This window comes from Urocitellus parryii, chromosome 5, assembly GCF_045843805.1.
Source record: "Urocitellus parryii isolate mUroPar1 chromosome 5, mUroPar1.hap1, whole genome shotgun sequence".
Lineage (NCBI taxonomy): Eukaryota > Metazoa > Chordata > Mammalia > Rodentia > Sciuridae > Urocitellus > Urocitellus parryii.
Genome location: NC_135535.1, coordinates 110,283,889 through 110,298,492, shown reverse-complemented (window position 1 = coordinate 110,298,492; position 14,604 = coordinate 110,283,889). Strand labels below are relative to the sequence as shown.

Below are 14,604 nucleotides of genomic sequence, written 5' to 3'. Positions count from 1 at the left end.
TTGGAGAACAGAGCAGGATTTGGCTCCTCTAGTGGAGCCTCTTGTTCTCAGGAAAAAAAAATGTTTTACAGCTTGGGCTGATGCCAGTAGGAGCCATTTATAGCCCAAAGGGCTTGGGTGAGCTTCAGCAGCCTGGCATGGAAAGCACTGGCCTCTCTCTACTCTCTGCATCCCGCCTTCCCCCTTTAAAAGAAGCCCCTCCTCTCCACTCTCCTCTTTCTTCTCACTGGGCCCCCACCACTTTCCTATTTTCTTGAAAGTTCCGTTTCTAGATCTACCTCTGGCTTTTCTTCCGCAGGTCTCGGTTTCTCCATCTGCAACCTGGAGCCGACTGTCTGCTCCCTTTTAAACTCAGCCACCTTGGAGAAGTGCCTGTAGGAGCTTAGTTTCATGGAAGCACTTTGCTCTGGGCAGTCGCTGCTTTCCTGGGCCAGCTTTGCCACTCTTTGCCACTTTCCCAGCACCAGGCCTGGCCTCCTGCAGTAGCTCTGTTGAGCTCAGTTGGGCTGAACCGAGCTTGCCAGGGCACCAGTGTTAAGGGCGTGGGCTTCAGTGTCAAACAGACATTGGTTTACATTCTGGCTCTGTTCCTCGCTAGCTCTGGGCTCTGGCAAATGACTCAAATATCATGGAACTTTAGTTTTCTTGTCTGTAAATTTCAGCACCTCATGGAATTATAATGAAGATTTCGTGAAATGACACTTGGAAAGTGCTTGGCACAGTGGGCCCCGGTCAGCAATGGGCATCTTCAACATCGTCCTTCATCATCTGCTGATCTTTTCAAGTGGAGGTGGGTTAGATCAGAAATGCTCTCCGTGGGTCCCCACCCATGTGGGGGAAATCTCGCCCATCCATCAAGGGCCACCTCCTCAGGAAATGATCTTTGTGGTCTCCAACTTTTGTACTCCGATGCCCAGGCCTGTTCACCAAAATGGAATGTGTAGACTAGGAGAGCACCTAGCTGAAGAGGCCCCTGGAAAATCCACCCCAAAGGCAGGACAAGTGTTAAGTCACAGAGCCATCCAGCAGGACGGAATTCTCAGCCAATCACCATCACAGACCTCCAGCAAATGGCAGCGCCCGAGGCTGGGTCCTCAGTGGAGGTGGGGAGAGAGCAGGGCAGGACCCTTTCCTCGCACTGGGTCCCGGGTGGCTTGGGCAAGACCAGGGTAGAGGTGACTGTGCAGAAACAACGACCAAAACTGGACAGCAGGCGAAGCAGGCAGGACCAGGACTCCAGGGTGGCAAAATGTCCAGAGAGAAGGGGCTTGGGCCCTGGGGGTGTGTTGGGGTGTGTGCCACTGTAGGGAGACAGAGGTGCTGGAGCGTGGGAGCGAGTCGGGCTGCACATCCCAGTGTGATTCCCAAACCTTTTTCTGACTTCTCAACATACACCAGATAGTCTGAAGACTTCCTTGGCTCGGAGTCTCTGGTTGTCCAATGAGGGCCAGGGAGGAAATGGGCCTTCTGATATCGCAGATGAGACCTTGGGCCTTGCCCAAACCATTGCCTGTGCTCTTCAAGTCTTCCCAGGACCCTGGGTAGGCAGACAGATGAGCCAAAAGCCAAGTTTTCAGATCCCCTCCAAGGACCTGCATCTGCAGTGGAACCGTCTTTTATAGTAGATGTCTGGGTCCCTGCACTGGTTCCTATCTGTCTATATGGCGATCTCTCGGGGTCCTATGCATCTCTGGTTTCTTCCACAGGAACGGCACACTGCCTTTCTGTGGTAGGCCTTCAGTAGGCATTTGTAGCTGAAGGCTTGGGCCACTTCCCCTTCTCCCTCTGGAGAAGACTTCTGGGACAGGACATACCTAATAGCCCAGGCACAGAGGGACAGGTCCCCTCTAGGAGACAGAGCTGGGCTGGCAGCCTTTGGGAACAGAGACTGGCCTGGGACAGTCACCTCTTTGTCTCTGTGGCCTGTGGCTATTGGAGTCCATCTCCCCCAATCCATTCATCCCTTGGCCTTAAAAGTACAATGTGTGGCACACGATAGATACTTTGTAATTTGGCTGTTGGGGAAGGAGACTCTGGAAAAGGGGATCATGGAATCAGAGTTGAATGACCCCTAAGGGTGGCAGGAGGCCTGGTGACCCTGACTTCGCACAATGCTTCGACTAGCTGGGAGGTTTTCTTTTAACATATTTAAATGGAGTCAGTATGGGGGCCAGCTTCGTGTACACCATTCAAGGTGGCTCTGCACTGCCTTCTGAGCCCACTGTCACCCTGGGTAGAGGAGGCTCAGAGGGTCCTGAATGAAGGTCCACTTGGTCCTGGAGCACTTTGCTGAACACAGGGGTGCCATGCTTGGATTGCACAGCCTGGGGGGGGGGGGTCAGTCACAGGGCTGGAGGAATGAGGACGCCTCCTCCCCACTTTGTGGTTTGTCTCCCTGCCCCCCCCCCCCGCCTCTCTCCCTGGGTCTCCAGGTGACTCCAAGGTCCTCATAGGACAGGAACTCTGGCTTCTCTCCTAGGCCCATCCTCACTCCCACTCCCCACCTCCACTTGGAGCCTCTCCCACAGGCACACTTTCAGGACCCCATCCCCAGAAATAGTTTCCAAACCAGAGTCCCAGCCTCAGTTTCTCTCCAAAGATCTAGGATGACTTTTTCCTTTTCTTTTTCAATATCATTATTCTTTGCTATTTACAAAGAGTGGCACCATATTAATGGCATCTGTTTCAGAAAATATTAAGCAAGCACAAGAACAAAGAATTAATTGTTCTTAGCCCAACTAACTCTCTGCATTAGTCACTGCCGGTTCCGGTGCCTTCTCTGAATCTCCCCTCTTCGCACACAGGCAGGAACAGGTTTTGGTGGCTAAAACGCAGTCACACAGTCTTTCCCTATTGTGCTTGTCATCTTCAACCAACAATTTACTGCACTCCATCTTTGTGTTATTAGACACTCTTCCCATGACATTTTTAATGGCTGCATAACATTCTACTGTGGAATACACCCTCATCGACTTAATTAGTTTTGTTTTGTGGGGCATCAAAGTTAACTATTTTCTGCCATTATGGACAACACCATCATGAAATTTTTGTAACTACATATATATGATTATTACAATGCTCTAGGATAAATTTTAAAATGCAATTATGGGTTAAAGGATCTGTGTTTAAAAAAAAAATTTTAGTGACTTCCTAAAAGTCTTGACCTATTTATAGTCCCACAGGAAGTGGATGAGGGCAACTGCTTTTTTTTTTTTTTTTAACAAACCTTACAATTTTTGTGGGGACCACTTGCATTTTGTGGTGGTTGTTGTTTTGAATTTACCTGACTGCTGGTGAGGTTTTTTTTTTTCCCTGCATGTTAATTTGCCATTTATATTTATTCTTGCATGAATCGAGCCCAGACCCTTAGTCCACATTAAATTGGCGGTGTTCCTCTCTTCCTTACCGGTGTGTTAGGAGCTCTCTCCATATAGAGGGTATTAACCTTTGTCACACGTGAGGGTGTACTTCCCAGTTTGTCATTTGCCTTTCGATTTTGTTCCTGGTGTTTATCTACTGGCACTGTGTTAATATCTGCTTGCTAGACATCTTGTCTTATAGGACTCGATGACATTTCAGACGACACACATCCAAATTGAAACTCATCGTCCCCCCCACCCCCACCTGCTCTTCCCGCTGACTTGCTTATTCTGTTAATGTCACCATTTCCCTACTCACCCAGGCTTGAAACGTGCAAGTCGTCTTTGATTCCAGCTCCTCTCTCTCTCCCATGTTCCATCGGTTGCCAACTCCTGCAGATTCTCTTTCTGCACTTCCCTGGCGGGCAGAGCAGTTCAGATTCTCATGAGGTCTTGACTGGACTTTGAAAATCACCTCCTAAATGCATCCCTGGTCTCCCTGACCCGAGTCCCTCCCCTCCTTTCTCCTCCTGTCCCCTCCTGCATGCTGCTCTGGTATCCATCTTCCTGAAGTAGGGCTCACACAGAGAACTCCCTGGGTGAAGGGGCAAGGCTCCCATGGCCTTCTGTCTTTAACTACAACCTCTTAACCTGGCCTGATTTTTCCTTCAACTGAATGAATCCCCCGCTATCACAGCCAAGCTGCTCCCAACAAGCTCACTGCCTCCCCACCCCTTCACCATTTGCCTAAGCATCCTCTCCTCCTAGAATCCCCCCACACCCTCGCCACCTACCCAAGGTCCCCAGCTTACCCTGGGCCAGCTGTCCCGGGATTTCCTGACTCTCTGAGTTAAAGTAAATTCTTTCTCTTTTTGCAGCCTCTGAACAATTTCCTTGAACTTCTTTTTCAGACTACACCTTATTCTAGCTTCCATGGAGTTGTTGCGTGTTTTAGGGTCTAGAAAAAAAAAAAGAGTCTTTAGAGGTTACAGTTCCCATATGTCTGTTTCTTTCACAGGATCCACCCAGTGTCCTGCTAGAGCAGAAGTGCCATAGGTATTTGTGGAATTAAAAGCGACACTCCACATAGCTGAATGCCCCAAGATTGAAAATCATTACTCTTTCTTGCTGACTCGCAGCCTTCTGGGAGACGGTTCATGTATTAGCTCATAGTTAGAAGAAGACAAGTTTTCTCTGCAGAAGGCCAAGATGGGATGGCAGCCTTTGGAACCAGTGATTGGCTGATAGTTATCTCTTTGTCCCCAAGACCCGTGTCTATTGAAGTTGAAGGCCCCCGAATTCATTTGTCTCTTTGCATTATGCAGTGTGTGGGGTGTGGTAGATACTTCATAAGGTGGCTGTTGGGGAAGGAGACTCAGGTATCTCATGGAAAAGGGAAGCTAGGAATTAGGTGAATGACAGCTAAGGGTGCTGGGCCCTATGACCATTGCTGTAGACAATCCTGGACGGGTTAGGAGTTTTTCTCTCCTTAACATATTTAAATGGAGTCAATATTGGGGTCAGCTACATGCATTGAGACTTCTTTGGCTTTAGAGGTGACTCTGCAGCCTGCACGGGAGTGTACAATTGACACAGTCTATTTTTAGCCTCCTGGGGACCGTGACCAGCATCCCAAGCCGAGAGTGGACACACCTGCTGCATTCTAATGAGGCAGCCCGGCTTGCCTCTCTGTCAGCCTGCCCAGGATCTTGTCGACCTGAAATCCAATGTTGCTAAACTGGGAAGCCTGCTTATTTCCCAGAGGTGGTAGCCTAGATATACCAGGAAATGGGACCATCACCCTCCCCCAGCTCACTCCTGCAGCCCTGGACATGGGACATTCTTGGAGCCAAGTGCACCACATCAAGGAGAAGGGATGGAATCCCTTGGATTTTTAATTTTTTTTTAATCTGCTGTGTTCTAGGATCCCTCTGTTTCCCTTAAGAATAAGTCTGAGCTGACCCAGTTTATGGAAGAGAAAACTGAAACATAAGTGGGGACATGATTTATGTGATCAGAATAATAGTAATAGTCAAAATAAATAAGCACTCCCTACATTCCAGGAAGTGTACAAAGTCTTTATGTCTACAAACTCATCCAAATGGCCTTGACAATTCGTACAGGCATGCTTTATTATGATTTGTATTTTACTGAGGAACAAATGGAGTCATAATGGTAACAAATGACTTTCAGGACCACAGACAGGGTCAACAAATAGCAGTCAGTTTTGTAGTGTTATAACAAAATACCTGAGGCTGGGTGTTTTGTAAAGAAAAGAGGTTTATTTGGTTTACAATTCTGGAGGTTCAAGAGTGTGGCACTAGCTTCTACTGGGCTCTAGTGAGGGCCTCATGGCGGGTGGCATCACAATGGTGGGAGTGTGAGCAAGAGGGAGAGATCACCTAATGAGACAGGAAGCAGAAAAACAGAGAAGGGCCATTCTGGTTCTTTTATAACGACCCTCTTGAGAATGAAGCAGGGTCCCACTAGAGAGCTAGGTCCTTCCCTCCAAGGACATCTCCCAATGATCCAATCACCTCTCACGAGGCTCCGCCTCTTTCAGATTCCATTTTCTCTCACATGGCCACACTGGAGATGAAGCCTCCAAACACAGGGACCCTCAAGGGACAAACCACACCCAGACCAGAGCAGCTAGTGAATAACAGAGCTGGGGGTCAAGACAGCCTCGGCTCTGCTCTAGAATCCTCATTCTCAGGCACCACTCTGGACTCTGCAGCTGTCTTTCCCTTTATTGAGAGTTTCCTACTCACGCTAAAGGGAATTTTGTTCTCCCCATTTCACAGATCTGGGAACTAAGGCCTAGATCAGCTCAGGTCACCTAGCTAGCAAGAGCTGGACCTGGGTTCAGTCCAGGTCATTTGACGTATCAGTAGCCTGCCACCTCTCTGTGAGTCACAGCCCTCAACTTGACTGCCAGGGAGCTGGGAGAGGTCCTCAGCCCTGCAGAAGGCCTGCCGAGGAGGACTGGAGAGGGCCCGGGGAGGGGACAGGAAGCGGAGTGGAAGAGGCCAGGGCAGGACCTGTTAACACCGGCTCTCCTTCTCTCCTCCTCAGGTGAGCAGTCCCCCCTCCCAGCCCCCACAGCCCGTCGTCCCACCCAAGCCTGTACAATGCGTCCATCATGTGTCCACTCAACCCAGCTGCCCGGGACGGGGCAAGATGTCCAAGCTGCTGAACCCGGAGGAGATGACGTCGCGAGATTATTATTTTGACTCCTACGCCCACTTTGGGATCCACGAGGTAAACGTCCTAAGCCAGGGGTGGGGTAGAGGGCGGGTGGGACAAGCTTGGCCCTGCCTTCTTGTCATGGTTCAGGGGCAGCAGGACTCTGAACCATCACGAAGTGAATCCTCCCAGCGTCTCCAGGTCCTGACCCTCTGGGTCCCATGGGCCCTTCTCATGGGGTCAGGGTCGAGCTGGCAGCAGGCCAGCAGTGAGAGCCAGTGTGTGCTCCACAGCCCTGCAGAGTGCGACGGGTGTTCGGGGCTTGTTTGATTGACATTCCATACCCGTGTCTCTCCCCAGCCATGATCCCTGGACACCCAGGGTGGACTGGATGGTGTTGGTCCTGACAAGGAGCTCAGGTGCTTGCATCCAGAGTCCTGAGGCTGAAAGGGCCTTCTGAAGGTCCTGATGTCCATTCTTTATTTTTTATTTTGGTACTGGGGATTAAACTCAGGGGCCTTCAACCACTGAGCCACATCCCCAGCCCTATCTTGTATTTTTATTTAGAGACAGGGTCTCACTGAGTCGCTTAGTGTCTCGTTTTTGCTGAGGCTGGCTTTGAACTTGCCATCCTCCTATCTCAGCCTCCTGAGCTGCTGGGATTATAGGCGTGCACCATGGCTCTGGGCTCTGGTGCCCCTTCTTTAGAGCGATGAACATCTCCAGGGGGAGAGATGTGGGAAGTGTCCTTGGCCATCTGGCCCAGGTCTGATACCTGAGGATGCTCTGGAATTTCTTAGATCCAAAAGCCTATCTTCCACCATAGCAGGGTCAACTTGTTAGCCATGGAACAGAACAGAGCCTCCAAATAAGAGCCTTCTTGGCCCCAGGAGGGGCATGATGGTGCCCCTACTCTACACCGCCCGTTGTAATCCCTAACACTCTTAAGCCACTGGCAGTAAACAGCTAGCATAGATTGAGTGCTTACTAAGCCACAGTCATGGTTCTAAGTACATTAAATGTATCATTTCATTTAATCCCCATAAAAACCTATGAAGGAAATATTTTCATGATCCTCTTATGGTATGAAGAAAACATTGGAAAAGAAACAAAAGTTGGCTTGCTATGCAAATGCATTTTCAAATTAGAGGCTGCTGTAAGCTCTGCCTGTAGCCATTGCAGGAAGGTGTTTAATAAGAGGAGCCAACATTTAAAAACATTCCAGGGCTTGCTGCCTGCTGGGTGTTGTTCCAGGCGTTTTGTATGATTGGCTCCTTTATTTCTCCAGTTGCCTCTGAGAGGCTGGTATGATTTGTTTGTCCCCATTCTACAGATGGCCGAGGACCCTGAGAATCAAATCCGCTCTCATGATCTGTTTACAAGGTCACGGGCTCGTGACACAGAAATAGAAATTAAACTTCCACACTCCAGGGACTTCATTCCTGACCTCTGTGCCCTACGGCCTCTGTCTCCTTCTGTCTCCATTCCCTTTTTGTGGTAATAGGGATTGAGCCTAGGGGTGCTTAACCACTGAACCACATCCCAACCCTTTTTATACATTTTTTAAAATTTTTGAGACAGGGTCTCACTCAGTTTCACTCAGTTGCTCAGGGCCTGGCTAAGTTGCCGAGGCTGGCTTTGAACCCTCAATCCTCCTGCCGCAGCCTCCCAGGCCACAGGGATGACAGGCGTGCACCACCCTGCCAGGCCTCGTTCTCTCTCTCTCTCTCTCTCTGGAAACCGCTCATTTGTTTCTCATGGACTCATTTGTTTCTGCGGGTTCCTTGGCAGCCCCACATGGCGGTAGAGGGTGCAGGTGGGGCCCTTTAGTTACTTCTGGACTCAGGGCTCAGCCTCATTTACTCCAGGGAGGCTCAGGCTTTGGCTGGTGAGAGCTTCCCTCTACATAAGACCGCGAGGCCTGAGCCTGTGGGCAGGGAATGGACCTGGAGCTCACTTCTGAGGGTCCTTGCCCAGGAGGGGATTGAGTGCCGTCTCAGGACAGGTGGGTGGACTGCAGCTCACCATCAGGGTGCGGCCTGGGGCCCAGGGCCTTATTCTAGGCCTGTGAGAAGCTCTGAGAACCTCAAAATCTCCCCCATCCCGCCCCAAGATCCTGTCTCTAATTAAAGGGCATGACTTGTGACATAATGAGCCTGTGGCTCTGGGTACCCATTTCAGGGCACATTCCTGTGAAGAAAGAAAAGTGCCCCAAACACCTGCCCTGGGGCCAGCCGCAAGTCTCCCTGCTGGAAACCAGCCAGCCAGGACCTATACCCCCGCCAGCCTTGCCCCGTCTTCTGCCTCCACTTCCAACTGTCTGCACCTGTCCCCAGGTTGGCCTGTCCCCAGCTCTGAATTGCTGGGCCACCTCTGGCACTTGGAACACACACTCTGGGCTACTTTTGATCTCTATAATTCCTTGGGGACTTTATGTCCCCAGCTTGGGACCCAGAGCTTGGCCCGCTGTCTGATTTGCAGAGGTCTGTTGACATGGCTGCTAATCTAGTCACTCCGGGGCATGCCAACACCAGAGGAGTATGACTTCCACTTGGGAAGGGTCACCTAGGGCCACCAATTAAAATACCAGACCAGGTTCCCTCAGTTGTGTGAATTGATGAACATACGTAAACCTAGTGCAGACCGAGGACCCGCAAGTTCCAGAAAACACTTGAGTCCTAGAAGAGTCCTCAGCAACCTTCTCATCAGAAGTACTTCTGCACAGTTATTTCACATCCCTCCTCTGCTCTTCTGGGCCCTTCTAGACCCTGGCTGCGAGAGAAGTGCACAGTCCTTCACCCCTGAGGTCTCCTTCCACTGGGTTCAGTGTCAAGGTCATCTGGGGGCAGGGGCACGAGGATGACTCTGACACTGTGCTTGCAGGCCAGGGCCTCTGGTTTCTGGTTGTCGAGCAGGAGGGGTCTCTACCCAGTCATTGCCAGGCAGCTTGCAGCGATGCCCTGCCTCCTGGGTCTGGGCAAGTCCCATGGCTCACCGTGCAGAGCTGGGTGGCGGCTCGGCTGCCCTTTCTTCCACACAGGGGTGGGGTGCAGCAGCCTGCTGATGAACAGCTGTCAGTGGATGTTGGGAAGCGTAGCACACTCAGGTTGGGTTTGATTCACCTGTAAATAGTAACAGGAAGCACCCAGTGGTGGGCAGGGGGCAGGGGACTGTTGGGTTTCTGAAGAGCAGAGCAGGAGGTGATTCTGGACGCTTGTGCTCCTCCCTTCCCACGCTCCCTCCATTCAGAGATGACTTGGTACCCAGCCTCCTTAGAACAGGGGCCAGGAGGGGAAGACTGTGGCCTTCCAATCCAAAGCCTCTCTGAGAAGGACGGACTCCAGAACAGGAGCTGGAGTGACAGACGTGTGCTTCCTGAATCTTCCACCCAGAGAGCAGGGAGTGGGCTCTGTGACCCTGAGACCCAGGCTCTGACTTCTCAGCATCTCTGGAAGTCAGGGCTGGGCTTGTTGCCTCTGCCTCAGGAAGAGTCCTGGACAATGTAGCTCTGTCCTGCACCCCAAGCCCTGGGCCCGGATCCCACTCCTGGCCAGCTCCCTTCTTGGAAACATCTTTCAGGTCCTGTTGAAATACATTGTTGGGGGCCTCATTTCCTAGCAATCAGTCCATGTGCTGTCGTGTGCTTAACAGGCAAGGAAGCGGGAGACAAAGCCACCCTCGGCTGGGGGCTGGGAACTGCTTTCAACAGAGAGCGTGGCCTGTTCCCCTCTGAAGGCATCTTTGGGGCCTCCTCCCAGGAGCCACTGGAGCAGGGAGGAGGAGGTGGAGAGGGAGCGCTTGCTCTTGGCAAGCACAGCTTTCGTCTTCCCAGCATTTGGACCTTGCTCCTGTGGTTTAGGGCCTTAAGGAAAGGAGGAAGCGGCCAAAGAAGTGACAGAGTTGTGAATCCAAACAGGACATCTGGGAAACTCCTCCAGCAAACATAGGGTCTCCAGAGGTGCTCAGCCAACCCAGGAGAGGAGATAGGCAAGGACTGAAGATTTTGGACACCTTTGTCATTATCTTCCTCCTCTCTCTGCTCATCCGCAACTCTTTCCTTGCATGGAAGAAGAAAAGGTGTGTGGTTATGAGAAAGATCCAGAACTGTTTGGGCTTCACTTTTGTGAAACTTACTGTATTTATTCAATCAACCCAATAGCCCTGTAGAGTAAGTGCTATTATGACCCAATTTTCTTTTTTTTTTATTGTATTGATTCTTTTACTATTTGAATTTTTTAAAAATAGCTTTATTATATTTACTTATTTTTATGTGGTGTTGAGGATCGAACCCAGTGCCTCACGTGTGTGAGGCAGGCACTCTGCCACTGAGCCACAACTCCAGCCCCGATGATCCAATTTTCCAGATGAGAAAATTAAGGCTAAGCCATGGACTGGGTCAGAAGAGCTCAGTAGCAGTGGAGGTATGGTGGAAATGCAGGGATTCTGGTGCTGGCATTTTACCATATGCCGTACAGACTGTCTTTGTGTTTGCTGAGCATCTATTGTGCACCATGCTCCGTGCCTAGTCTTGGAGATATTGTCCAGCTGTTTGATGGTACTGGATCTCAGAGATTTCTGAGACAGAGAGGTTTAAAGTCTTTTAAAACAGAAGAAAACTCAATCTCACTAAACTTGTTCTACTTCTACTAATATCACAGAGATCAATCCCAGGTAGCAGAGAAGCAGTGGCTAGTCTTCATGCCTTCTTTTCACTTTCCATATCTCACAAGAATCTCCCTTGCAATCCACCCTAACTGGAAACATAGGAGAAAGAGATTCTGGGAAATGCGGTTCGGCCTAGCCAAGATGATATGTGGATAATCATCACAATGTGTGTGTACAGAGCTCCAAAAAAAACCACAAATGGAGCAAGACCTGAAAAACTAAAGGGAGAAAAAGGCAAATCTCCAATCAGTCAAATATTTTTAAGACATTTCTCGTTGTAGTTGATAGCAAAAATACACACACACATAAATCAATAAGATGTAGAAAATTTGAATGTTACAAACAGCTTGAACTAATTATAATTTATAGAGCATTACATCCCAAACTATGAAAGACACATACTTTTCACATACATGGAAACATTCACTAAGATAAATCATGTGCTGATGTGTTAGTCAGCTTTCTAGCACTGTGACAAAATACCTGAGACAATCAACTTAAAAAGAGAAAAGTTTTGATTTAGTTTACAGTTTTGGAGAGTTCAGTCTGTGGTCGGGGGGGCCCATTGCTTGGGGCCTATGGCAAGGGAGAATGTCATAGCAGTGTGCCCAATGCAGACCAAAACTGCTCACCTCATGTCAGCTGGGGAGCAAAGAGAGAATCAGGAAGGGACAGGTACACAATATCCCCTTCAAGGACATTTCTCTAGTGACCTAACTTCCTTCTACGAGGCCACACCTCCTAAAGGTTCCATTCCTTCCAATGGCACCATGGCAGGGAGTGAGCCTTTAACATATGGGCATTTGGAGGACATTCAAATTCCAAAACTGGTTACAAAAAAAGAGATCTACAAATTTCAAAAATAAAATAAAATAAAATAAAGCAGAATTTGTTTTTGTTAAAAATATATTCGAAACCAAAAGTAATATTCATGCAGAGAATCTCCAAGTAATTGGAAATTAAGCAGCACTCTTCTTAACAACTCATGGCTAAGAGAAGAAAACACAAGAGAAATGAGAAAATATTCCAAACCAAATAATAGTGAAAACATAGCATATCCAAAGTTATGGGATGCGGATAAAGGAACATTTAGAGGGTAACTCATAGCTTTGAATGTTTATGTTAGAAAACAAGAATCAAGGTGTAAAATCAATGATCAAAGCTTCTGCCTTATAAAGCTAGAGAAAGAAGAACAAGTAAAACCTAAATAAGTTTAGCAAAGGAAATTATAAGTATGGGAGCTGAAGTCAATGGAGTAGAAATCAACCCAGAGAGAAAACCAATAAAACCAAAAGCTAGTTTTTGAACAGACTAAGACAATTGATAACACCCACCTCGAGTGATCAAGAAAAAAATCCCAGAGAAAACACAAGTTATAGAATCATAAATAGACATCTTTGTAGTTGTGCTGACACTCAGCAGGCAATAAGAGAATTATTGGTCTGCCCATATATTTGATACTTTGAATGAAATGGATAAGTTCATTGGAAAAATAACACTGTCAAAACGGATACAAGTATATAGAAAGCTAAAATAACCCTTCACTAATGAAACAAACAAAGTTCATAATTGAAAACTTCCCCCTCAAAAAACCCAGGCTATTTATTTATTTATTTATTTATTTATCAATCACCAGGGATTGAGCCCAGAGATACTTAACCACTAAGCCACGTCCCCAGCCCTTTTTATTTGGAGACAGAGTCTCACTGAATTGCTTAGGGCCTTTCTAAGTTGCTAAGGCTGGCCTTAAACTTGCAATCCTCCTGCCTCAGACTCCTGACCCCTATGGTTTTACTAGTGAGTAATATAAAAGAGTTAAAGGAAAAAAGAATATGCATCTTACACAAACGTTTGTGAAAAGTGTTGAGAAGAGGATCCTTTCTAACATACGAGGTACGCCCAGCAGAGCTTAGCAGGGAGGGTAGAAAGAAATTTCAGATCAACATCTCTCATAAACACAGATACAAATATTTGTGGCAATATGTTGGTAAAGAAAACCTAGTAATATTTAAAAAGGCTGATGCAGCATGACATTCAAAACCAGTCTGTGGAGTTACACATTAACAGAACAAAGGAGGAAAGTCATGCACCATCTCAAAAAATGTAGAAAAGGCAGGTGACAGAATTAAATACCGATTCATGATCAAAGCTTTCAACCAGTTAAAGAGAGACGGGAACATCTTCAGTCTGATTTAAAAAAAAGATTCATGGAAAGCCTACAGCTAAAATTTTACATGCTGGTGACATATTACATATTGGAATGAAGGAAGGATGTCTATCCTTGGCAATTCTGGTCAGTGTTTTCTTGTGAGTGCAATAATAAGGAAAGAGGAAAGAACAAAAAACAAAGGGCAAACAGATAGGAGGAAAATTAGTTTTCTTTATAAGCAACAAAAAATTTCTACATAAAAAATAAAGAAATCTAGAAAACAAATAAAAATCCTACCACGTGGTGTGGGCGAGGCTGCGAGATACAAGGTCACATATACACTAGCCCCTGGAATCGGGTACTTTTGAGAGGCCTTAGGCATGACTATCAAATAGTTAAGAATCAATTGAATGGAGGAAATGAATGCAAGATCTCTGCACTGAAATCTATAAATCATTTTAGAGAGAAATTAAAGAAGACCTAAATGAATGGAGAACTGTGTCATGCTCTTGGCTTGTAAAACTCAGTTGTGCTAAGATAACAATTCTCCCCAGATTTACCTACAGAGTCACTGTAACTCAATCAACCCCAGGAGATGGCTCTGCATGAATTAATAAGCAGATTCTAAAATTCATACAGAAATGCAAAAGACCTAGAAAAAACAAAATGATCTTGTAAAATAAGAGCTAAATTGGAAGACTTCCACTACTTTATTTCAAAATTAATATCAACTTGTCAAGTTGGTGTGGAATTGGTGTATCAGTGGAGCGGATTAAATATCTGAAAGCCAGCTGTGTAAAGGCAGTTGATCTTGAGAGAGGTGGCAAAAGGGCTGGGGATGTGGCTCAAGCGGTAGCGCACTCGCCTGGCATGCACGCGGCCCAGGTTGGATCCTCAGCACCACATACAGACAGAGAAGTGGCAAGGTCATTCGAGGTGTGGGGGCATGACAGCCTATTGCATTCGGTGGCGCTTGGAACATTTATTTATAAGATAAAACATGGGCTCACACCCCACCTTACCCACTAACAGAAGTAAACCTGACATGAATCAAAGACCTGAATGTAACCACAAAACTTCTGGAAGAAAATATAGTCTATCTTTGTGACCTTGGGATAAATTCAATAGGAAATAAAAAGCACTGATAATGAAAGAAAGAAAAAGCCTGAGAAATCAGCCTTTATCAACATTTAAGACTGCTCAACAGATATGGTTGAGAAGAGAAAAGCCAACCACAGATTGGGA

General features: G+C 47.5%; 1 protein-coding gene across 1 annotated transcript in view; it reads left to right on the top strand.

The window, feature by feature from the left end:
- Prmt8 (protein arginine methyltransferase 8) overlaps positions 1-14,604 on the top strand; it is an 86,130-nt gene that overhangs the window by 28,178 nt on the left and 43,348 nt on the right. The window contains exon 2 of the mRNA XM_026407261.2: positions 6,435-6,620. Within this exon, the coding sequence (XP_026263046.1) occupies positions 6,435-6,620 (186 nt within the window). The remainder of the gene's footprint in view (positions 1-6,434; positions 6,621-14,604) is intronic.